We start from the raw sequence: 25,657 nt of genomic DNA, 5'->3' as shown, positions 1-25,657 counted from the left end.
TATCAACAATTAATTACTATGAAATGCTGATCTGTAATTACAACTTACATAAATAAAACACTGAATATTAAACATTGTAAACACAGGAATCTTTTTCTTTAATTTTTAATGAAATTTTAAAACCACACCAAATTAATGTCTTACAAAGACGGAAACAATATCAGTCATAAAAGCATAAAGATTATCCAATAGATGCAGTATCCAAACGTTTTCTTGAAATACAGTTGACACATTACAAATACAAAGTTGAGATTACAAATATCTGGTCATATTTCAAATCAATTTCAACAAATTAAGCAGGCCTTAGTGATATAGACTTCCGATATTTAAAATGTTAATCACTGCAAGGATAAATTCTTAAAAATGAATAACTACATAAATTAACATCTAAGCTATATCATAATGATTCTACAATATGCCATTTCTACAATACAAGACAGACTTGAAAGAACTTGGAAGATGTTTCAGCCACATTATCTTAACATCTAATAAAATGCTCCACTGGGCGCAGCTTGATACGACCGCAGAGGTCGAACCCTGAACAGTTGGGGCAAGTATGGACACAACATTCAAGCTTGATACAGCTCTGAATTTGGATTGTGATTAAATATTTGACACAGCATAGGTTTCTGACACAGAATGAATGTGGTCTAAGAACTTAAAAAATTTTAATTTACCTATTATGGTCCCATATCCAAAATCTAAATACATGGTTAGATTCAGCATATCAAAGAATCCAAAGAATTCAATTTTTAATGAAATCAAACAAAGTTTAATTTTGGACCCTTTTGACCTCAATGTGGACCAATTTGATAACGGGGCCTAAATTTCAAAATACATGGTTAGATTCAGCATAGCAAAGAACCCCATATATTCAATTTTTGTTGAAATCAAACAAAGTTTCATTTTGGACCCCAACTTGGACCAACTTGAAAACTGGGCCCATAATCAAAAATCTAAACACATGTTTAGATTCAGCATATCAAAGAACCCCAAGAATTCAATTTTTGTTAAAATCAAACTAAGTTTAATTTTGGACCCTTTGGACCTTAATGTAGACCAATTTAAAAAACGGGACCTACAATTAAAAATCTAAATACACGGTTAGATTTGGCATATCCAAGAACCCCAATAATACAATTTTTGATGAAATAAAACAAAAGTTTTATTTTGGACCCTTTTGACCTCAATATGAACCAATTTTATAGCGGGGCCCACAAATAAAAAATCTAAATACATGGTTAGATTTAGCATATCAAAGAACCCCATATATTCAATTTTTGTTGAAATCAAACAAAGTTTAATTTTGGACCCCAATTTGAACCAACTTGAAAACTGGGCCCAAAATCAAAATTCTAAATACATGTTTAGATTCAGCATATCAAAGAACCCCATATATTCAATTTTGTTAAAATCAAACTAAGTTTATTTTAGGACCCTTTGGACCTTAATGTAGACCAATTTGAAAACTGGACCCAAAATTAAAAATCTAAATACATGGTTAGATTCGGCATAAAAAATAAATAAATGTGGTCAAAGATTTTACAAATCTAATGCGCCATACTGTGCAATTAAAGATTACTTCTTGAAATTTTTCAATATTTGAAATTTGAAAAAAAAAAATATTTGAAGAATAATTCTTTTTAATTTCTGAAATCTGAAATGAGAAAAAATTGACCCCCCACAATTTCTTTTTACCCCCCAACCCCTTTTCCCCCAAAAAAATTCTTTCCCTCAAGATATGGTCATAATCTCAATTCAAATTTCCAATGGAGTTTGCAACCATAATTACCCATTTAAATTTTCCATATGCTAACTTAATTTATTTTATAATAGAATTTAAAATATGGTGTCAAATCTTTCATATAGATTTTTTTATAAAAAAAAAAAGATGCAACATTTGCAGATATTTTTACTGGTCTTCCTTTATAAATATCCATTTCTTTAAACATAATTTAAAAGCAGTGTAAGGGAAGTAATCAAAACGTATTTGGATTACCTCCCTTACACTGTTTTAAATTGTCTTTTAAATTGTTCATTAACCATTACTTTATACATAATTTAAAAGCAGTGTAAGGGAGGTAATTCAAATGATGTATTTGATTTATCTCCCTTACACTGCTTTAAATTATGTTTTGTAATAAAGTATTTGTCCATTAACCAGGACATCCTTGTTTTTCCCCCTTTTTTGCCCTAATTCCTAAACAGTTTGAGCCATAACCCCCCAAAGCAAATCCAAACCATCCCTTTGTGGTATGGAAACTTGTGGTATAATTTCAGAGAGATCCATACACCGTTCCACAAGTTATTGTCTGGAAACTAGAAAATGCTTATTTTTGACCCCTTTTTGGCCCCTAATTCCTTAACTGTTGGTACCATAATCCCCAAAATCAATCCCAACCTTCCTTTTGTGGTATTTAACCGTTTAGTAAAATTTCATAGAGATCCATTCACTTAAACTAAAGTTATAGTGCGAAAACCAATGACGACAACGAAGACACATTTTTATACGACCGCAAAATTTTTTTGCGGTCGTATAAAAATTATTCACCAACTTAACCTATCAGAATAACTTACTGTCTTTTAAGTTTTTTCTTTGCCAGTTGGGATATATCTACTGGTTGTCCTGAATGCAGGGAACCAGCCAAACTTTGCACAGTTAATCTGGAAAATATGAGAAAACTAATAATTTACAAATATTCTCATTCATTTGTAGGGTTTAACATAAAAAAATATGCTTACAAATGACCTTCATTTTAATGTTGACTACATATAGATTGATTGATTGATTGGTGTTTTAATGCCACTTTCAGCACTATTGTGTTATTTTGCGGGTGGTCAGTTTTTATTGGTGGAGGAAGCTGGAGTGCCCAGAGAAAATCCCCGACCTACAGTAGAAAAACTGACAATCCTAGTCAATTAAGATTGGAGTCTAACGCACCTGCCATGTGCTCAGTGTTGACAAGTTAGTGATAAAGTAGTTTGACTACTTAGACCTCTCTGCCACCGAAGCCTCAACTACATATAGAAATAAATGGGGAATGTGTCCATGGGACACAGATGATGCCCTCGCTTGCATAGAACATTATAAGGGGACAAAACACAAGAACTATAAAAGTGGCGCTACCCAAAGTTGTACTTGAACTGGGTCTTGTGGTAATAAGCATTGTGTATATGTTTCATAACATTTAATTGAGGTAAACTTAAGAGAACAGAAACGAAAAATTCAGCAATTTTTCCATTTGTAAAGGGGCATAACTCTAGAACACTAAAAGTGACGACACCAAAATTCAAACTTGATTTGTGTTTTGTGGTAATAAGCATAGGATAGAAGTTTCAACATTTGGTTGAGGCAAACTAAAGTTAGAGAACGGAAACCAATTTTGGGACTTACGGATGGACAAGGGTAAAACTTAATGCTCCTCCGCTACAACGGGGCATAAAAATACATATAACAATGACTAAGTCACTCCAGGCAAAATACATATATATTAAGGTATTTGCAAATTACCTTAAATGAACCAAATATTTTAAATGGTTAAATTTTGTTCAAAAGTTTTGGTTTGCTTTATATCTGCTACAGAATATCTGGGTCACAAATGACCATCTCACAGTCCTTGTTAATAAACAATCACTTAATACAGAATATCTGGGTCACAAATGACCATCTCACAGTCCTTGTTAATAAACAATCACTTAATACAGAATATCTGGGTCACAAATGACCATGTCACAGTCCTTGTTAATAAACAATCACTTAATACAGAATATCTGGGTCACAAATGACCATGTCACAGTCCTTGTTAATAAACAATCACTTAATACAGAATATCTGGGTCACAAATGACCATGTCACAGTCCTTGTTATTAAACAATCACTTAATACAGAATATCTGGATCACAAATGACCATGTCACAGTCCTTGTTAATAAACGATCACTTAATACAGAATATCTGGGTCACAAATGACCATGTCACAGTCCTTGTTAATAAACGATCACTTAATACAGAATATCTGGGTTACAAATGACCATCTCACAGTCCTTGTTATTAAACAATTACTTAATACAGAATATCTGGGTCACAAATGACCATGTCACAGTCCTTGTTAAAAAACAATCACTTAATACAGAATATCAGGGTCACAAATGACCATGTCACAGTCCTTGTTAATAAACAATCACTTAATACAGAATATCTGGGTCACAAATGACCATGTCACAGTCCTTGTTAATAAACAATCACTTAATACAGAATATCTGGGTCACAAATGACCATGTCACAGTCCTTGTTAATAAACAATCACTTAATACAAATTATCAACAGATTTTCACACAAAAAATGAAAACATGTTACAAATTTCATGTGTCCAAAGCGCTTTTTTGGATTTACCTTCATCAGGAATGTGTTATGAATAACTTGCAAATTGTCATGAGAAGAGCAGGAATTATTTACCCCCTTTGAGAGAATTCAAGTTCATCCATTTTTTAGAGGGGATTCATATTTCTCAATATTTAACTTTCTATGTAACATTTGTAAACCACTGTTTTTATATGTAATATTTGTGGACCACTGTTTTGATGTCTTTTCTCCATTATCCTTGGTGTTGTTTGTCCTAATTGGACTTGTGACTTTTGAGTTGCCAATTAGCACTGGGTATGTTTTAATTTGTATTTTTTTAAAAGTTAAATAAATGTCAATTATTTAAACAAAGACATAATACCAACTTTTGATATTCAGCTGTATCCTGAGCTGCCCCAGATAAACAAGGTACTTTAGCTTCTTTATTTCCACATTTACAAATCAATAAAACCTACAATCATAGGAAAATATATATCTACTTTTGTCATTATATATCAAGCGTAGAATTTGAAATGTTACACAGTGGTGATTAAAATTTGAACTGATTCACTGTTTGTTCTTTAACTTTCAGCAGAAACTGTCTCTTGTATTAAGATAACTGTAACAAAATAATCAGACTTACCTCAGCTTTACAAGGAGTTTGTGGACAAGGTGATCCAAAATGACATGGAACTCCACACATATGGTTACAATCTTTCCTTTTTATCCTACAGGGCTGATTACAACTATCTCCATCCTTCTGACAATCACCCTTTGTACAAAATGTTAAACAAATTATAAATGTGGTTTTATATTAATGATAGAGCAACAAATCAACAGCACATCATCCAAAATAGACTTCAGGTTGAAACCATGAAGCCTGCTTAAAATAAATTGATGGCAGTCATTCTGTATGACAATCTCTATATTGGCACATGTCTAGGCAGAATTTGATATATCTAAAATCTAAAACCAAGATCATATTCAGTAAATAATGCAAAATATAAGTCAACATAAACTGTTATCACAGAGATATGTCTCGCCTTTTTGTAATTTTGATAATGCAAATGTTGAAATTAAAATAGCAATACTTTAACATGTAAGTTATGCAAATATTCAAAGTCGATGAACCATGACTGAAGGTACATGGCTAAACAATCTCCATGGAAATGAGATGTGCCAATGCTAATACAACTGCATACCAAATACCATTGACTTATTATAAGTCGTTCCCTTTAAACAAACCTAAATACAAACATTAACTTGTAAACTATGTAAAAGTTTCAAAGTCAATGAACCATGATGAAGGGGTGGGGCTATATAATCTCCCTGGAAACGATACTTGCAAATGCCAATAAATTTGCATACCAAATATCATTGACTTAACATTAGCAGTTCATCTTTAACTGATCTAATCACAAACTAATACATGTAAACTAAGCAAAAGTTTCAAAGTCAATAGACCATGACTGAGGAGGTGGGGCCAAATATTCTCCATGGAAATGATATGTGCTAATGCTTATACAACTGAATACCAATTAACATTGGCCTACCACCAATGGTTCCCCTTGAACTGACCTAATCACAAACTACCGGGTAATACATGTAAACTAAGCAAAATTTTCAAAGTCAATAGACCATGACTAAGGGGGCGGAGCCAAATAATCTCCATGGAAATGAGATATGCCAATGCTTATACAACTGCATACCAAATATCATTGACCTACCACTAGTGGTTCCCCATAAACTAACCTAATCACAAACTAATAGGTGTAAACTAAGCACAAGTTTCAAAGTCAACAGACCATGACTGAGGAGGCAGGGCCAAATAATCTCCAAGGAAATGAGACGTGCCAATGCTAATACAACTGCATACAAACTATCATTGACCTACCACTTGTGGTTCACCATGAACTAGACCTAATTACAAACTAATATATTGTTGATGCTGCCGCCGACGCAGGAAACAGCATACCTATGTCTCGCTTTTTGACTCTGTCAAGGAGAGACAAACAACTATTAACAGGATACCTACACTACCAAGAATTAACGTAGTCATTCAGTCTGTTTTTATATGTCATCAGAATCAATACTTTTAAAATAGAAATGTTATGTTATATATTGTGTCACTTCAAAAATGCTAGTATGTATCCTTATATTTACAATTACTTATTGAATAATTTATGATTTTTTTTTAGGTTTTAACTCATGAAAGGAAGTAAAAAGAAAAGTTGGATAAAATACCAGTACTGGAAATCAATAGTGAAATACATGTAACATCAGCACTATAAATAACTTGACAAGTCATTTCTAACAATGTTGAAACAGATTGATTTATTTGTTGATTGTTGGTGTTTAACACACTAGTGTTCTTTATCTTTATAGCCAGAACTCTTGGCTAGATCATGGCAGCCAGATTCCTTGGTGAAAGAAGTTGGAGAACCCAGAGCGAAACCAAAAACCTCTGCAGGAAAAAACTAGCAATCCTAGTCAATTAAGTTCAGAGACAAATAGTGAAGAAGATTGATTGCAGCCTTATTGAAAAAGAAGTACTTAAAGTTGACTATTATCTATTAAATAGGTTTCAATACTAATTTTTTAGTATTGAAACATATTTAATTGATTGATTGATAAATAGAGTGTTGCTTGTTTAATGTCTTGTAGCAATATCTAATTGAATTACATGTAATATGTCCTTGGTCACAGTAACAGTTGCCTGTTATAGTATGACTTAACAAATCCCCAAAGTTATTGTAACATATCTAGGAAGTCCATACACGGTAATAATCTGATGAATACAGAAGTAAAGTTATAATTCCTCCACCTATATAGGGCCAAAAATAAAATTAACATTGTTTGATGTTGCCTACCTACCAATCTAAGAAGCAGCCTACCCGAAAAATTATAAAGTTTGTTTTGTGCACTAACGTCGTTTTCTTGTCTAAAACATGTAACTTTTGTTATTGGCCAAAAAAAACCCCATAAAATCTACACCTAACTACCCAACCTACAAGGCATGGGTAGTCAACATCAAACAAAGAATTTGTTAAGGGTGGCCTAGAACTTTATTTGCATCTTTGTGTTAATGTGGAAGTCTCTTGGTTGACAAAAACCAATAAGGAAAACTTTTTTATATAAGTCTGTATATTTATGTATAAATATCATTAGGTTATTATGATTAACTTTTCCAGACAGCCAGCCGTAGCTACAAATACCATCATTTAAATAATATTGGATTACTTACAGAATGACAAGTTTTCAAACATTTGTGTTGTTGGCATGGTAACACCTTGTTGCATGGTAAACCACAGGATACATTATTTTGATGACAAGGAATGTTCTTTCTCAGCTGAAATAGACAAATTCATTATAATCAAATTTCAGGACTAAAAAAAATTTAATAAGATAAATGTTTGCTATCAGCAGCACACATGATCTACAGAGATGTGTCTCTGGTGCCAATGTTGGGAATTAAATGAGATATTTTTTGAAACATCTGTTTTATATTATCTGTGGTATAATTGGTAAAGATTATGAATGTAGTTTAAGAGATGATGATAATTCTGATGGGATGTGTTTTAGTTGATTTTAGTCTCTGATGCATGATTTTTTTATTATTAATTGTTTTTGACTTTTAACTAGCTGTCAGTAACTGCGAGTACTCTCAAATTGTACTTTCTTGTTTATTTGACCTGTTGATACTAATTGTAATGCTTTTTTTGTTGTTTAATGTTATTCAGGGTTATATCTGGTCTATATACCAGCTTTGATAAGTGTTTGGTATTACTATAAATTTTAACTTTTTCGTACAATTATCATCAAAATTATTTATTTTGTAAAAATATTTCCTTTCTTCATTTGACCTGTTCACGTATACCTAACAACAAAATTATTTTCATTTACCTGTGTTTAAAGTAATTGCAAATGGCTGATATTTTTGTTCTAGCATATTGTTTTTCTTATATTCGTTATTATTTCACAGCGGTATAACATGTTACTTTAATTATTCTTCCCTTAGTTTATTTATTTTGTATTTGCATTGTATCATAGATCAAATTTATTTGTTCAGTGTATGTTCACTGGTGTTAATATGTCTTTTGATTGAGTTAAGCCATTTCAATTGATATCTTATAGTGTGTCTTTCTATGTTGTGATGTTACATTATTGTTTCAGATAAGGATGAAGATTTGGTACCATTAAAACATTAAACCCCCTGCAATCGTTTGCACCTGTCCTAAGTCAGGAATCTGATGTTCAGTAGTTTTCGTTTGTTGATGTGGTTCATAAGTGTTTCTCGTTTTTTATATAGATTAGACCGTTGGTTTTCCCGTTTGAATGGTTTTACACTAGTAATTTTTGGGGCCTTTATAGCTTGCTGTTCGGTGTGAGCCAAGGCTCCGTGTTGAAGACTGTACTTTGACCTATAATGGTTTTACTTTTATAAATTGTGACTTGGATGGAGAGTTGTCTCATTGGCACTCATACCACATCTTCTTATATCTACTATTTGAGGGGTACAAAATTTTAATGATTTTGTTGGTAAAGGTAAACCCTTAATATAAGTGTTTAAGACAGTACTAATTTTCTATAGATTTGTATGGGGAATTTGTAATACTAAACAATCAAATCAAATGTCCTTGAAATATTATTTTACCCAACCCCAAAGTTGTACTGATAATGTTTACCTCGTGATTACCCATACACCTCTTCTCAGTCAACACAGTACATGGTGGACATTCCTCTTCACTGTGACAATAATGATATACTGAAAGTAAAAAAACATGGTTCAAGGACTGGTTCTTTAAAAAAAACAAGCATTCTGTGAGTATTGCATGGCAATACAGAGTCCCCTGCCGGTTACAAATTCATTGTAAAGGAACGAAATTCTGACTTGATCTATAACTTGTCATGGTGTAAACTACATAAAATATCAAGTCAAAATCTTCAAGCATGACGAAAAAAACTGTTGAAAACTGATTATTTAAGTGAATTTTCTATATCCAAAGACCATAACTGTGCACAAAATTATCAGACTGGAACAAAATTCCAACTTGATCTGTAACTTGTAATGATAAAACTATATACTAATTATCAAATCAATATCTTCAAGAATGACAAACAAACCTACCACTAAATTCTTCAAACAATTTACCAAAGAAAAGGAAAAAAATCAAAAATGGCATTTTGTCTTTTAAAAAATGAGTTATTTCCCTTTGAACAGAAATCTACTAATTAATAAGTATTTCATCAAAAATTTAATTCTAGGGAAAGGGCTTTAACTGAACAAAGAGAAAAGCTAAAATCGTGAAAATTGAACTTGACCTGTAACTTGTCATGATAAATCAATAAACCAAATATCACATCAATATCTTCAAGAACGAAGAAAAAAAGTCTGGAAAACTGATTTGCCGGACTGACAGATGGACAGACAGACGGACGGACGGAGTGTAAACCTAAAGTCCCCTTTGACTTCATCAGTAGCGGACTAAAAAACCATATTTTTCCTTCATATTTATAACACTATACAGGTGGTGACACAAGCATATTCTGACTAAAAGTCAGGACACTCAATCTAAATTAAATAAACTGTTGACACATAGATTTGTCTCGCCTGTCTGCATTAAATTCAGAAAAAGACAATCTGATGGACATCAACATTGCTTATTAATTCAAAGTCGCTGGACCATGATCTTGTGGGCAAGGCCTAGAAATGGTTGACAAACTGAGATGTAGAAAATATTGTTGTCTACTTTAAGTAGTTCCTATCATATATGAAACTTTAAATATGACATGGGTAGTATATTACGAATAAACACAGTTATAAATGCACATCTAACTTAAGCAGAAAACTTAACACTGAAATTTTCTAATTAATTCAAAGTCACTGGACATGTCCTAGGGGGCAGGGCCTCAAAATAGTCATTAAACTGATATGTACTGATAGTAATGCAACTTCATACAAAATATCACTGATCTATCACAAGTAGATCCTATCAAACTAACTTAAGCAGAAAACTTAACATTGAAAATTGAATTCAAAGTCACTGAACCATTTTCTAGGGGACAGGGCCTCAAAATAGTCGTCAAACTGATATGTACTGATACTGTGTGTGATAGTAATGCAAATGTATATCAAATATCAATGATCTATCACTAGTAGTTCTTATTAAACTAACTTAAGCAGAAAACTTAACAATTGTTGATGCCGTCGTCAACGGAAAAGCAATCTATACGTTCAGCTTTCCGCGACTTTTGTCGAAGGCGAGACAAAAATGTGAGAAAAAGTAAATTTTGTCTCACTATGGTGTTATGGAATTAATCTTTGTGATGAAGTATCTACAAGTTTCGAATAAGAATTGATCAATTCTATGATTTATAAGAAGCAATAGTTGTACTTACTCGCATTGATTTAGTTTTGATAAATTAAAACATAACTTAATATGCATTGCTATTTAAGGAATGACTGTAATATTTTTTCTGTCTATGAAGAAATAACATCAAAAATGTGGTGCACACTGAATAATGCGCGTAGCGGGTTATTTAACAGTGTGCACCAAATTTTTTATGTTATTTCTTCATAGACAGAAAAAATATTACAACCATTCCTTATAATTTAATTCTAAATTCCATTTTTAAGGAGTAAATCATGAAAAAAATGTTGATGACGTCACAGTCACGACAACATTATTATCTATGAGCTGATAAACAAAATTCTCACAGCCAATCAGAAGACATGTTACATCCAAAATCAAATTATTCAGCTATAAACACTTGATGGCCTACGTTTATTTTGTGCTTCTTATCAATCTGATCAATACAACCCTTTCCGATGATTTTTACAGTTTGTTCTTGTGTATTGCCGTTACACTACTGTCTTAAATTAATTGAAAGTTTAGCACTCAGAATTATGTCTTACTTGACCACATTAATTATAAAATTGATATGCCTGTCCCTTGTCAAGAGCCACTATAAATCAGAAATTGTTGTAGGGTTTGCTATAATTATGTAGTTGTTGTCGATTGCTGCATCTTGTCATGACCTGGCCTTAGGTTTTTCTCATTGTTGAAGGCAGTACAGAATGAGTCCCAGTTGTCTACATAGATAGTCCAAATAGTGTTCAATATATTTCTTCAAATTGATCAAATAATGTCTATAGAACTGTCCAGGATGTCTCTATAGACTGCTTGAGTTGACCTTTTTATAGACAGTCTGAGTTGTCTTGTACTTGGATTGACTGGTTTTCATTTTTAAGGTGGGGAAGAGTACCAGTAAGGCATGGCTAGTGGCAAGATACATATTTTGTTCCCTCAAAAGTCTCAAAATTTTACGTACTATATTGATTATTTGCATTATCTGATGCACATATGCAAATAGTGCCTAGACAATTTGAAAAGAATTGAGGATAAATAAACTAGACATCATTGAGATGGGAGCCATCTCTGTGGGCCCCATTGTGAATAACGTGTGGTAAAAAATTTGTATCTTTTCCATAGGACATGGGGTTGTCAACTAAAACCAAATTTTTTGTCCTTGACCTTTGACCTAGGAAGTTGTACATACATTATGACACACCCTCTGGTGTTGGTTAATATACATGTTCAGTATAAACTTTGAAATCAAAATGGTTCTTAAGATACAGAGCGGACACAATCTTTACCATAGGACATGGGGATGTCAACTGAAACCAAAGTTTTTGACCTTGACCTTTGACCTAGGAAGTTGTACATAAATTATGACACACCCTCTGGTGTTGGTTTATATACATGTCAAGTATAAACTTTGAAATCATAACGGTTCTCAAGATACAGAGCGGACACAATCTTTACCATAGGACATAGGGATGTCAACTGAAACCAAAGTTTTTTACCTTGACCTTTGACCTAGGAAGTTGTACATACATTATGACACACCCTCTGGTGTTGGTTAATATGCATGCCAAGTATAAAGTATGAAATAATAATGGTTCTCTAGATACAGAGCGGACACAATTTGTTACGGACCGACGGACAGACTGATCACTATAGGGCGACCCGCCATTCGGCGGGGCCCTAATTAATTTTTATGATACTTGCCTAAAGATTTTAACGCAGTAGTATTTAAAATGTATTATTTCTATTTGCAAGATATTTATTTACATGACAAGCAACAAAACTAGCATTGTAATAGATATATCAAGCACTCCTTGTGTTTGAGTAAAAAAGTACTTAAATACTTACTCATTAATTAAGCCAAGTGACAGTAAGAATAGATATTTCAAGAATAACTCTGTGAAATTTGCCAACACCATAAGGTAACTCAACAGAACTTATCATGTCAAAATTCACAGTATTCTGTTTTGATGCTTATACAGAAATCAAAAGTCATTATACCTGTATGATCACAGTCATGTTGTCGTGAACAAAGATTTTTACATTCAGGCGGTTTGGTTCCACAAGGTATAGGAGGTAGCATCACTTCAGCTCCACAATGACATGTCAATTCATCATAGCCTTTAATCAAAACACAAATCAAAATCTAAATTTATTAAAACCATAACACGTTTATGAATTATAGCAGATTTAATTTTCCCATCAAATGTACTTATGTACCTGTTTGAATGGTTTTACACTAGTCATTTTTGGGGTCCTTTATAGCTTGCTGTTCGGTGTGAGCCAAGGCTCTGTGTTGAAGGCCATACTTTGACCTATAATGGTTTAATTTTACATATTTTGACTTGGATGGAGAGTTGTCTCATTGGCACTCATACCACATCTTCTTATATCTATTAAAACACTAAGAATAAGGATACTCACACTGGTGTTTAAAATATTCTATAATTTACAACATTGCATTTAATCAACACCTTTCTTTTTTTTTATTCCCTATTTGTTTATTCATCTTTTTGAGGGAGTTGTCTATTTAATTACTGAGTACATAATTTACAACAAACTTAATTTCCTTAAAACATAACATTATATAATAACCTGCTTTTGAAAAAATCTTTTCATAAAAAATATTTTGGTTTAAATATTTTCTGTAGTCTAACTCAATTGATATAATTGAAGCCTTTAAGCAAATTCATTACATATAAATATATTTTTGAACCAGTCATACATTTTTTCTTATCCTGCTTTTACTTTTTACAGTAGCCTACACAGTGCTTTCACTGTATTATCTGAACATTTCAAATAAAGCAACCTATGTTTTAAAGGATTTGGTAATACTTATGATATACAGTTTCTGTAAACTGACAAAACAGTTAGCTCAATGTGGGTGGTACATGAACCTTAATTTATGGTATTATTGCAATTATTGGAATAACAATGTTGATTATTTTGAAAGTAACTAATTGTTTACCCTAAATGTATTCTAAGGTCATGAATATATGCCACAATATCTACTATCATTCAATAAGGATGTATATTACGCACATTTTGAACTTGAACATAACTTTTGAAACCTCTGGTTTTCCCTCAGAAATGTATTAGAAATGTGTGCTCATCAACTCATATATATTTTACATTTTTCTAGAAACAGACATCTCTATTACAATACTGTTATCCTTGTTATTTTTACCATCTAGCACCTATAGGTTGCACTTCTGTAAATATAGACAATGCAATTTCCCATAGGAACTCCTTTTACTGCTAAAACTGTGCCACTTTTACTATGAAGTTTTGTAAAAAAGTATATCCTAGAATGGAAAGTTCATATGCACTACTATTTTTTTAAAAGGACAAGACATAGGGCTGTGCAGCATATTTTCAACATTAATGTGCCTCAAACTTCTTAAGAGTTTTAACTTATCCAAAAATTGTGTACTACCCCTCCCTTTACTTTGGGTTTTCCTCAGAATTCAATTTGGCCACTATCCATGTGTACTGGTAAAATTCCCAAGTTGTGTCTCTATGATATGAAACAAAGAGATCATATCTAGGAACCAGTAGGTAAACAAAACAAAATATCTATGAACATTAAATATCTCCCCATAAGAGGTGTGGTTTGTGAAACAGCTGTATTTACAAAGTGCAACCTAAATTGTACATTTCATTCATTTGAAAATTCAGAGATATTTTTTCAACAACCATTTGAAGCATTTTAAAAGTTATTGTTTAAAAAAAAAAGCACATGGACGTATCACTATACATGTATTTCCAGAATATAAATGTATTACTGTTTTTTTTTTGAAAATTCTTCATTTCTAAATATAAGTAGAATTAATATAACAAAAGAGTGTTTTAACAGTAGAAGCTCTCTGATCAACAGCTTATTCAATCTTACTTGTCATTAAACATGGCGGACAGTTTCCACGATGACAAGGCTCATCACATTTATGAAGCTCACAGCTCAATTTCCTGCCACATATTAGAATACAGAAATGTTCTTCACTCTGTAAGAAAACAATCAAATATATAAAGTAGCCATTGTGTAAATAACATAAAATTCTAAAAATATGAATTTTTGAATTATCAATAAAATTGATTTATTTTATTTTTTAATTCAGTATGCCACATATGAATATTCAAAGGAACATGAATAGGGCTACATAATCTGCCAGTAAGTTTTCAATAAGAATAAAAATGAATTGTGAGAATCATTAACTTTCTCCAAATGCCTTAACTCAATATTACAAAGTAATGATATCTTACTACACAACACAATTGTCCACATTTGTGTCTGCCACACGATCTCTTTTTATTACACCTTCTTTCACAAGTAAATGGTTTCTCCTCTGTAAATTGGTGCACCTCCTTACAAGGGATGTCTTTATCTAGAGAATCACAGCGACATCTAAGTGTGGTTACATCATCACATGGACCACAGGGCCCTTCATGGCATTTTTCTTGACATTTGTGTACATTCTCTACAACAACAAATAATGCAATATAAACAAAACATTATTTTATACATTGTTGAAGGTTTATTTATAATAAAATTCAATACATGATCTTCCAATTAATGCATTTCCCCCTGAAAAATTTGACATCACATAACAAGCTTCCACCCCCCCCCCCCCACCCCCCCAACCAACCAAACACACATTAACATTGCCAGATATACTATCATACAAATATACAATAAAATTCTGCTTTTAAAAGATTCAAGAATTATGCACTGTTATTTTTTACATGATCTAATCAAATAAATTAACTACTAACTTAACAATAAGAATACATAATACAATTAATGTTTACATTACCTGGTGATCCACAGCCCAAGGGTTTATTACAGATCTGAGCACAAGTTGGTATAGGATCAGTGCATGATGTCCTGATTTCTGTAGACAGGTCAGAGAGGGGTGTGGCACCACAAGGACAATTAGTGACCACCTCAGGTAACGTTTCACAGGTTTTACAATCTCCAGCATGGCATACCATATCACATTCATGATGACCACATTCTAACGACCTGTAATGATATAACCTCTTTAGTTTAATATTGGCACTCCTCCACGTTTTTCCAGATTGTAAACAGAAAAAGTTAAAAGAAAAATAAAACAGTGAGCTTGTGAAATTTCTTATACCTGTCCCAAATGCTCTATTAATATCATTTTGATATGGTCAGAAGGAAGAAAAAGGAAAAGCATACAAAATAAATGGGGAATGTGTCCATGGGACACAGATGATGCACCTGCTAGCTTACAACATTATAAAGGGACATACCTCAAGAACAGTAAAAGTGACGCTACCTAAATTCGTACTTTATCTGTGTTTTGTGGTAATAAGCATTGTCTATAAGTTTCATAACATTTGGTTGAGGCAAATTCAAGTTAGAGATCCGAAATGAAAAATTCAGAAATTTTTCCACTTGTAAAGGGTCATAACTCTAGAAAGGTAAATGACGCCACCCAAATTTGAACTTGATCTGTGTTTTATGGTAATAAGCATAATGTATAAGTTTCATAACATTTGGTTGAGGCAAATTTAAGTTAGAGATCCAAAACGAAAAATTCAGCAATTTTTCCATTTGTAAAGGGGCATAACTCTAGAAAGGTAAATCTAACGCCACCCAAATTCGAACTTGATCTGTGTTTTGTGGTAATAAGCATTGTGTATAAGCTTCATAACATTTGGTTGAGGCAAACTAAAGTAAGAGAACGGAAACCAATTTTGTGCGTACAGACGGACAAGGGTAAAACTTAATGCCCCCCCCCCCCGCTATGGCGGGGGCATAAAATGAAGATTTGTGACAAATTCTGGGATTAAAATCGTGAATTATATTGACTTTACTACCAATTTCTCCTCCTCAATAATATATCAACACAATGAAATATACCATTTGGGACTGAGCCAACTGTTTTTTTTTCATTCTCCATACTACACTATACCATATGAAAGATAAATTGATAAATTTTTTATTAATACAAACGTTACTTACTTTTTGCAAGGATTCCCACAACTAAAAGATTTACTGAATGATTCAATACATCCACATTTAACCTCCTTCTTCTCATGTGATCCATAACATTCTGTAGAGTAGAAGATACAACATAATTATTATCTACTTCTGGTACTTATGAAGTCTATGACTAAAATACACCAAACAAAAATGATTTTTACTGTAGAGGCATTTTCTATTATTCTCTTCACATCTTCATTTTTCAGATAAGAATGAAATAACTAGCCAGATATCTAGAAAGACACAACCTTAAATAATTAGCTATGGCCCTATTCTAAAATTTATAAAATTGGTTGTTTTGAAAAACTAGTTTGACAACGTAAAAGTTTAGTGTTAATCTAGGTGGGTCCCATTTTATGTCAACTAAGGTATACTGTACTAGTTTTGGTTTTATTCCTCAATAACACAATCAATCATCTTCAAGGTCAGGTTGATCCTTATGATTTTTCAATTAGTTGAAACTATTTTTGAAATTTTGTGCATAATTTGATAACAGTTTAAACCAAATAAGACTTTGAAATAACAGTTTTCTTAAATGATACATGTACCACTAAGTTTGTGGTAGTATGTTCATGTCAATAACCTAGGACTTCTCTCAGTGCATAAGATTATTTTCTAGAGCACCTCCCTTTTAGCTCTTTATTACAATGTGCCAGTACATCTATACAATGACATAAAACATAAAAAAAACTTTTACGAGAAAAAATACTAGAAAGTCTGGTTATATCAGTATAACTTAAAATCAATTTTATTCTTAAGTTGAACTACTGAATGAAAATCTGGAGGTAACATATTACTGATTTACAACTATTCATTTTACTTTTTAATAAACAAAGGTCAAAAGTTCATCATTAATTGTAGGTCTTTGAGATCAATATGTTAAATAGTATTGTGCTTTTAAAGGTTAAATTGGTAAAATAACACTAAAATAAATGTGCATAAATGTGCATAAATGTGCATAAATGATTCTCAGATTTAATACCAAAATGTAATTAAAGTCACTCAAGTCTAAATTTATGTCACAAAAGTCATGCTCAAATTAAAATATTGTTACAAAAAGTTATAAATGGTTTGTAGTAGTAAAATATTTATAGAATATACTAATTGAAGATTTCAAATATAGAAACATATTCAAAGAGTGACTGAACAACACATTTATTAACAAATGCACATAGAGCCTGAGATAATTATCAGTGTGGTTCAGTCAGGAGTTGAATATTTTTCAATATTTGAATTCTATGATTAGTTATTCTTTTTATTAGCTTGACCATGATGTTTTTGATGGAAATAAACTATGGATACCAGGTGCTATATCTGTTTCTACGCACTGTCAATTCGTTTTGATGCAACATCATCAATAATGCCTTGAAAACACCCTTTGTAGTATGACATCAGAGAAGTGAAATTATAAATTTTAACCTAACTAGGAAATCAAGTTATTTTATTGCAACCAATGTAATAATTTAATTTATCTGCATTAGGATTTATTAGCAAATAATTATACTATAAAACAAAACCCTAGTAGACAGCAAGTTAAATATTGAGTGCTCAAGGCCTGTAAAAATCATTGTTGCTCGTGCATTTAAAAAAAACCTGAACATTATTTCCTTAAATATAAGTTCAAAAGAAGCATGATGAAGAGTGAGCTATTGCTCCCTTATGATATCCCCATTAATAAGTATTTGGTAAACAAAAATATTGATGAGTGATAGATGTAGAAATGCATTACACAGTATGACATGTTCACATGAATCTTGATACTAAAAGGAAATTCTGATTTGAAGTTTCTTTGATAAATGCTACGTAGACATGACCATTTTGTGTAAAAATATATTGATGGGAAATAAATGAGATAATGCGTCCCATGGTATAGCATGCTCACATAAAGTTTGATATCAATCTTCAAGAAGCTCGTTTCAATAATGCCGGAGAAAAATGCAACAAAGATTTCATACATGACTACTATGTGTAAGAATATATAAGTATTCAATAAACAGGAAGTTGACCTGCATTGAATATGATAATGCATCACACAGTATAGCATGTTCACATATCTACCACTTTCATTTGTTGTAACATGTAAGACTTTCCAGTATATTTTCCTTTAGATTTTTAATAGTCTGATATTTACTCAATTTTTTATTACCTGTCCTTAACCATGATGCAAAAATATTGTTAAAGTTACTCGTCATTATACATGATCAGAAAGTGATTTATATTGAACACAATAGATATCAAACTAGCCACTCAGTTGACATAAACATAATAACAATAACCTTTAATAATAATTTCTTCACATGGTTCACAAGAACCACCATGACAGGAAGCTTTACAGAAATGTTTTCCACAGTTTAACACTCTACCACAAATAGTATCACACTTCATTACATCAGTTATACTGCACTTCACAGATTTACTGAAAATAAACAAAAAACATTATTATCATAACACAGATATTTAATACTAAGCAGTATTATTATCAAAATCTAACAGGGTTATAGTTCAAAGTTTTTAATATCAAATTTCTTCTTCATATGCTTTTTTTTACCTTGAAGAAAAGAAGATTCTGCCAAAGTTTCATAAGATTCTATGAAGGTTATACAAAATGATTGATGTCTAACAAACATTAACCTCAGACTGTATCTACATTATAACTGATAAATAAACTAAGTCATTTGATCAGTTAGATATGGCAAAATGAAAAAAAAGTATTCATTATTTTGCTCTTTTGATCATAAAAAAGCTTCTGTCTTAATTACACAAGAGTGCACATGCTGAAATGTCTCGCCTTCTTTACTAACCATTGATTTTATGTTGATAGTCCTAAATATAAAGCTTTACTACAAGTAACACATAAACTTAACATGATCCAAGAAAATGAGGTCAAGGTCAGATAAACCAAACGAGAAATACATGTACACCATACAATCATTCAATAAACCAAACATAGTTGACCTATTGCTTATAGTTTCTAAGAAACAGTCTTAACCAAGAAAACTTAACATTGACCAATGAACCATGAAAATGAGGTCAAGGTCAGATGAACCATGCCAGACAGACATGTACACCTTACAATCAATTTATGCATTAAATATAGTTGACCTATTGCTTATAGTATCTAAAAAACAAACTTAACCATGAAAACTTAACATTGACCAATGAACCATGAAAATGAGGTCAAGGTCAGATGATACCTGCCAGACAGACATATACACCTTACAATCCTTCCATACAACAAATATAGTTGATCTATTGCTTATAGTTTAAGATAAACAGACCAAAACACAAAAACTTAACACTGAGAAATGAACTGTGAAAATGAGGTCAAGGTCAAATAAAACCTGCGAGACTGACATGTTCACCTTACAATCATTCCATATACCAAATATAGTAGACCTTATGCTTATAGTATCTGATATATAGACTTGACCACGAAAACTTAACCTTGTTCACTGATCCATGAAATGAGGTCGAGGTCAAATGAAAATTGTCTGACGGGCATGAGGGCGGTGCAAGGTACGCACATACTAAATATAGTTATCCTATTACTCATAATAAGAAAGAAATTAACATTACAAAAACTGTTGACTTTTTTTTCAAGTAGTCACTGAACCTTGAAAATGAGGTCAAGGACAATGGACATATGACAGACGGAAACTTCGTAACATAAGGAATCTATATACAAAGTATGAAGCATCCAGGTCTTCTAGCTTCTAAAATATAAAGCTTTTAAGAAGTTAGCTAACGCCGCCGCTGCCGCCGGATCACTATCCCTATGTCGAGTTTTCTGCGACAAAAGTTGCAGGCTCGACAATAAAATCAAGAAGGTTTAACAAAGTTATTGATGTCTAAAATAACTTTAACAGACTGAACCTAATGCTGACACAGATGACGACGTCGAAATGTAGGATGGCTGCATCTAGCTTCTACGACATAAATGTTGCAAGCTCAACAAAAAATGAACTATGAATCAATTAGGACTTTATAATCATTGGAAAGCATCAAATCAGTTGAGACTCAATTTTTTTAGGACTCTTTCTTGAAGTTCACCTGAAAATATAAGTTACTAATACCTATGTCTAAAATAAAAAGGTTTTAATTGAAGGCAAACTAAATTTAGTATATGAAATTACAGTTTTCATTAACAATAAGAGTTAATGTTATAAAACTAACCTCTCTTTTCCACATGCACAATTTCTATTCACCACAGCATTACAGGGTGGACATGGTCCTGGGTGGCATAATCTACAACAGATACATGTATATATATATATATATATAAGAAAATTAATATAAGATAATGACGGTTTCAATTCATCACTTTTACTAGCGCTTTCACTGCTTTCACAGATCTTCAGGTAATGTGACTTGTATACATAAATGTTATAAAACAATTAATGAAGATCTGTGAAAGCAGTGAAAGCGCTAGTTAAAGTGATGAATTGAAACCGTCATTATCTTATATTAATTTTCTTATATGTTACCAGCATACAGATTCTATTTGACTTTTCTTTATATATATATATATATATATATATATATATATATATATATAAGTCTGAAAATTACACCCAACAGTGTTAGAATTAGACTTTTATGCTGACAAATTTTTGTCCCTCAACGGGATTCGAACTCACACCTTTGATACACTACAGCACCAATCGCTTAGCCTCATGTCCAGCGCTCTAGACCACACGACCACATCCGCTATATAAAAATATAACTTCAATAGTCGTAGTGTTACCCTGTCACGTAAGGCGAATCTGGAGATAGACATAAGACATGTGTTTTAAGCGTGTGAAGATGTTATATTATTATTAAATACACAATGTATTTGTTATTTGTCAGCAATCTAACTCAACAATTTTTATATACCGTATGGGATAATGATTCAATTCATTATACAGTCACTAGAAATAAGTATATCATACAAACAAGTCTAAGCAAGTGACAACCATACAATATATATGCCCACTGGATCTCAGTGTGTTTGAGACGCAGGGTTAATACAAATATTTATATAAGTCTGAAAATTACACCCAACAGTGTTAGAATTAGACTTTTATGCTGACAAATTTTTGTCCCTCAACGGGATTCGAACTCACACCTTTGATACACTACAGCACCAATCGCTTAGCCTCATGTCCAGCGCTCTAGACCACACGACCACATCCACTATATAAAAATATAACTTCAATAGTCGTAGTGTTACCTTGTCACGTAAGGCGAATCTGGAGATAGACATAAGACATGTGTTTTAAGCGTGTGAAGATGTTATATTATTATTAAATACACAATGTATTTGTTATTTGTCAGCAATCTAACTCAACAATTTTTATATACCGTATGGGATAATGATTCAATTCATTATACAGTCACTAGAAATAAGTATATCATACAAACAAGTCTAAGCAAGTGACAACCATACAATATATATGCCCACTGGATCTCAGTGTGTTTGAGACGCAGGGTTAATACAAATATTTATATAAGTCTGAAAATTACACCCAACAGTGTTAGAATTAGACTTTTATGCTGACAAATTTTTGTCCCTCAACGGGATTCGAACTCACACCTTTGATACACTACAGCACCAATCGCTTAGCCTCATGTCCAGCGCTCTAGACCACACGACCACATCCGCTATATAAAAATATAACTTCAATAGTCGTAGTGTTACCTTGTCACGTAAGGCGAATCTGGAGATAGACATAAGACATGTGTTTTAAGCGTGTGAAGATGTTATATTATTATTAAATACACAATGTATTTGTTATTTGTCAGCAATCTAACTCAACAATTTTTATATACCGTATGGGATAATGATTCAATTCATTATACAGTCACTAGAAATAAGTATATCATACAAACAAGTCTAAGCAAGTGACAACCATACAATATATATGCCCACTGGATCTCAGTGTGTTTGAGACGCAGGGTTAATACAAATATTTATATAAGTCTGAAAATTACACCCAACAGTGTTAGAATTAGACTTTTATGCTGACAAATTTTTGTCCCTCAACGGGATTCGAACTCACACCTTTGATACACTACAGCACCAATCGCTTAGCCTCATGTCCAGCGCTCTAGACCACACGACCACATCCGCTATATAAAAATATAACTTCAATAGTCGTAGTGTTACCTTGTCACGTAAGGCGAATCTGGAGATAGACATAAGACATGTGTTTTAAGCGTGTGAAGATGTTATATTATTATTAAATACACAATGTATTTGTTATTTGTCAGCAATCTAACTCAACAATTTTTATATACCGTATGGGATAATGATTCAATTCATTATACAGTCACTAGAAATAAGTATATCATACAAACAAGTCTAAGCAAGTGACAACCATACAATATATATGCCCACTGGATCTCAGTGTGTTTGAGACGCAGGGTTAATACAAATATTTATATAAGTCTGAAAATTACACCCAACAGTGTTAGAATTAGACTTTTATGCTGACAAATTTTTGTCCCTCAACGGGATTCGAACTCACACCTTTGATACACTACAGCACCAATCGCTTAGCCTCATGTCCAGCGCTCTAGACCACACGACCACATCCGCTATATAAAAATATAACTTCAATAGTCGTAGTGTTACCTTGTCACGTAAGGCGAATCTGGAGATAGACATAAGACATGTGTTTTAAGCGTGTGAAGATGTTATATTATTATTAAATACACAATGTATTTGTTATTTGTCAGCAATCTAACTCAACAATTTTTATATACCGTATGGGATAATGATTCAATTCATTATACAGTCACTAGAAATAAGTATATCATACAAACAAGTCTAAGCAAGTGACAACCATACAATATATATGCCCACTGGATCTCAGTGTGTTTGAGACGCAGGGTTAATACAAATATTTATATAAGTCTGAAAATTACACCCAACAGTGTTAGAATTAGACTTTTATGCTGACAAATTTTTGTCCCTCAACGGGATTCGAACTCACACCTTTGATACACTACAGCACCAATCGCTTAGCCTCATGTCCAGCGCTCTAGACCACACGACCACATCCGCTATATAAAAATATAACTTCAATAGTCGTAGTGTTACCTTGTCACGTAAGGCGAATCTGGAGATAGACATAAGACATGTGTTTTAAGCGTGTGAAGATGTTATATTATTATTAAATACACAATGTATTTGTTATTTGTCAGCAATCTAACTCAACAATTTTTATATACCGTATGGGATAATGATTCAATTCATTATACAGTCACTAGAAATAAGTATATCATACAAACAAGTCTAAGCAAGTGACAACCATACAATATATATGCCCACTGGATCTCAGTGTGTTTGAGACGCAGGGTTAATACAAATATTTATATAAGTCTGAAAATTACACCCAACAGTGTTAGAATTAGACTTTTATGCTGACAAATTTTTGTCCCTCAACGGGATTCGAACTCACACCTTTGATACACTACAGCACCAATCGCTTAGCCTCATGTCCAGCGCTCTAGACCATATATATATACATTGTACTCCCAAATAAACAGCTAATACATATTATAATATGACAAATTATATAATATTACTTATTTTCACCACAGAAAGTGATAAGAATGTATTCTTATATGCTTGAAAAATCAGCATGCATCTTCAAAAATTGTGTGTGTAGTCTATATACATTCACAACTACATGTAGCATCAATCTTTAAATCTCATTATTGTACATTCACTTAAGCTTCACTGGATAATTACTTTTTTAAGATGACAAATTAAGACAATATGGAAGTATTTACATGTTACACTGATGTGAACAGTTATCTCCCCTACTCTTCCCACAAACTTGTCCACAACTATGAGGTGTCTCCATACGATCCCATTGAGGATCTCTTATTTTACCTGAAAAAACAATTTTATATTTTACAAAGTATGAACATGGTAAAAACATAGGTTAGTAATTCAAATTTTCCAGTTGTTACTTTTACTACTGAAATTCATTCAATTTCAATAGGAATTATTATTGAAACAGATTGAACCTGATGTTCATTGGTTGTCGTTTGTTGATGTGGTTCATAAGTGTTACTCGTTTCTCGTTTTTTATATAGATTAGACCGTTGGTTTTCCTGTTTGAATGGTTTTACACTAGTCATTTTTGGGGCCCTTTATAGCTTTCTGTTCAGTGTGAGCCAAGGCTCCATGTTGAAGGCTGTACTTTGTCCTATAATGGTTTACTTTTACTAATTGTGACTTGGATGGAGAGTTGTCTCATTGGCACTCATACCACATCTTCTTATATCTATATACATTCGTTTCTCTTATAAAAGTTTTGTCTCTTTACTGCTACTAATTTCAATTCTGACATCAACAAACTTCATAAGAAAAAGGATCTAACAAAAACAATTGGCAGACACTGTAAACATTTAACAAAATACCTCATAGATATTCAAAGACATATTCTATTGCATTAATCAAAACTTCTTTTCATGATTACAATTTGGGAAAATCAAAGTCAAACTTAAAATGTGACTACTTGAAATATTACTTATAATTCAGAAATTATTTAGAGGTTTATATTAATAAGAATAATGCGACTGGGTGAGTATCGCAATAATAAGAACTCGCATTTGGATATTTGATAGAATATATATCTGTACAAAGCTTTTCCTGAAATCACAATGATAAATCTCACATTTTTTTAAGTCTTCCAAAATCACAAAGATAATTGAACACAATAATTTCTGAATTTACAATAAATCCATTCAGCCACTTTCACATTGACTCCATAAGAGCTACGTCATGTCTCTTTTTTTTTTTTGCATTTGTTCTGTTGGTTGATAACATTTGATTTTGTCAGTTTTATGGACTTCCTTTATATGAATTGAATTTACTTTGGAGTTCGGTATTATACCGGTGTTATACTTTTTTCTGACTAGAAAAACACATGTTCACATACAG

The 25,657-nt window shown here is 32.2% G+C and overlaps 1 protein-coding gene across 2 annotated transcripts in view; it reads right to left on the bottom strand.

The window, feature by feature from the left end:
- Positions 1-25,657, bottom strand: part of LOC127730317 (transcriptional repressor NF-X1-like) — a 52,290-nt gene that overhangs the window by 11,513 nt on the left and 15,120 nt on the right. For both annotated transcript variants that reach the window (XM_052238649.1, XM_052238650.1), the window contains exons 5-17: positions 24,499-24,601; positions 20,893-20,964; positions 18,996-19,135; positions 16,699-16,789; positions 15,521-15,729; positions 14,970-15,184; positions 14,602-14,710; positions 12,711-12,830; positions 9,027-9,106; positions 7,586-7,690; positions 4,985-5,113; positions 4,728-4,813; positions 2,578-2,664 (exon numbers count right to left, since the gene is read on the bottom strand). In XM_052238649.1, the coding sequence (XP_052094609.1) occupies positions 2,578-2,664; positions 4,728-4,813; positions 4,985-5,113; positions 7,586-7,690; positions 9,027-9,106; positions 12,711-12,830; positions 14,602-14,710; positions 14,970-15,184; positions 15,521-15,729; positions 16,699-16,789; positions 18,996-19,135; positions 20,893-20,964; positions 24,499-24,601 (1,546 nt within the window). The remainder of the gene's footprint in view (positions 1-2,577; positions 2,665-4,727; positions 4,814-4,984; positions 5,114-7,585; positions 7,691-9,026; positions 9,107-12,710; positions 12,831-14,601; positions 14,711-14,969; positions 15,185-15,520; positions 15,730-16,698; positions 16,790-18,995; positions 19,136-20,892; positions 20,965-24,498; positions 24,602-25,657) is intronic.

Source organism: Mytilus californianus, unplaced genomic scaffold (genome assembly GCF_021869535.1).
Source record: "Mytilus californianus isolate M0D057914Y unplaced genomic scaffold, xbMytCali1.0.p SCAF_2, whole genome shotgun sequence".
Taxonomy (NCBI): Eukaryota; Metazoa; Mollusca; class Bivalvia; order Mytilida; family Mytilidae; genus Mytilus; species Mytilus californianus.
Note: the sequence above shows the minus strand (reverse complement) of the source record. Positions and strands in the feature narration are given on the sequence as shown.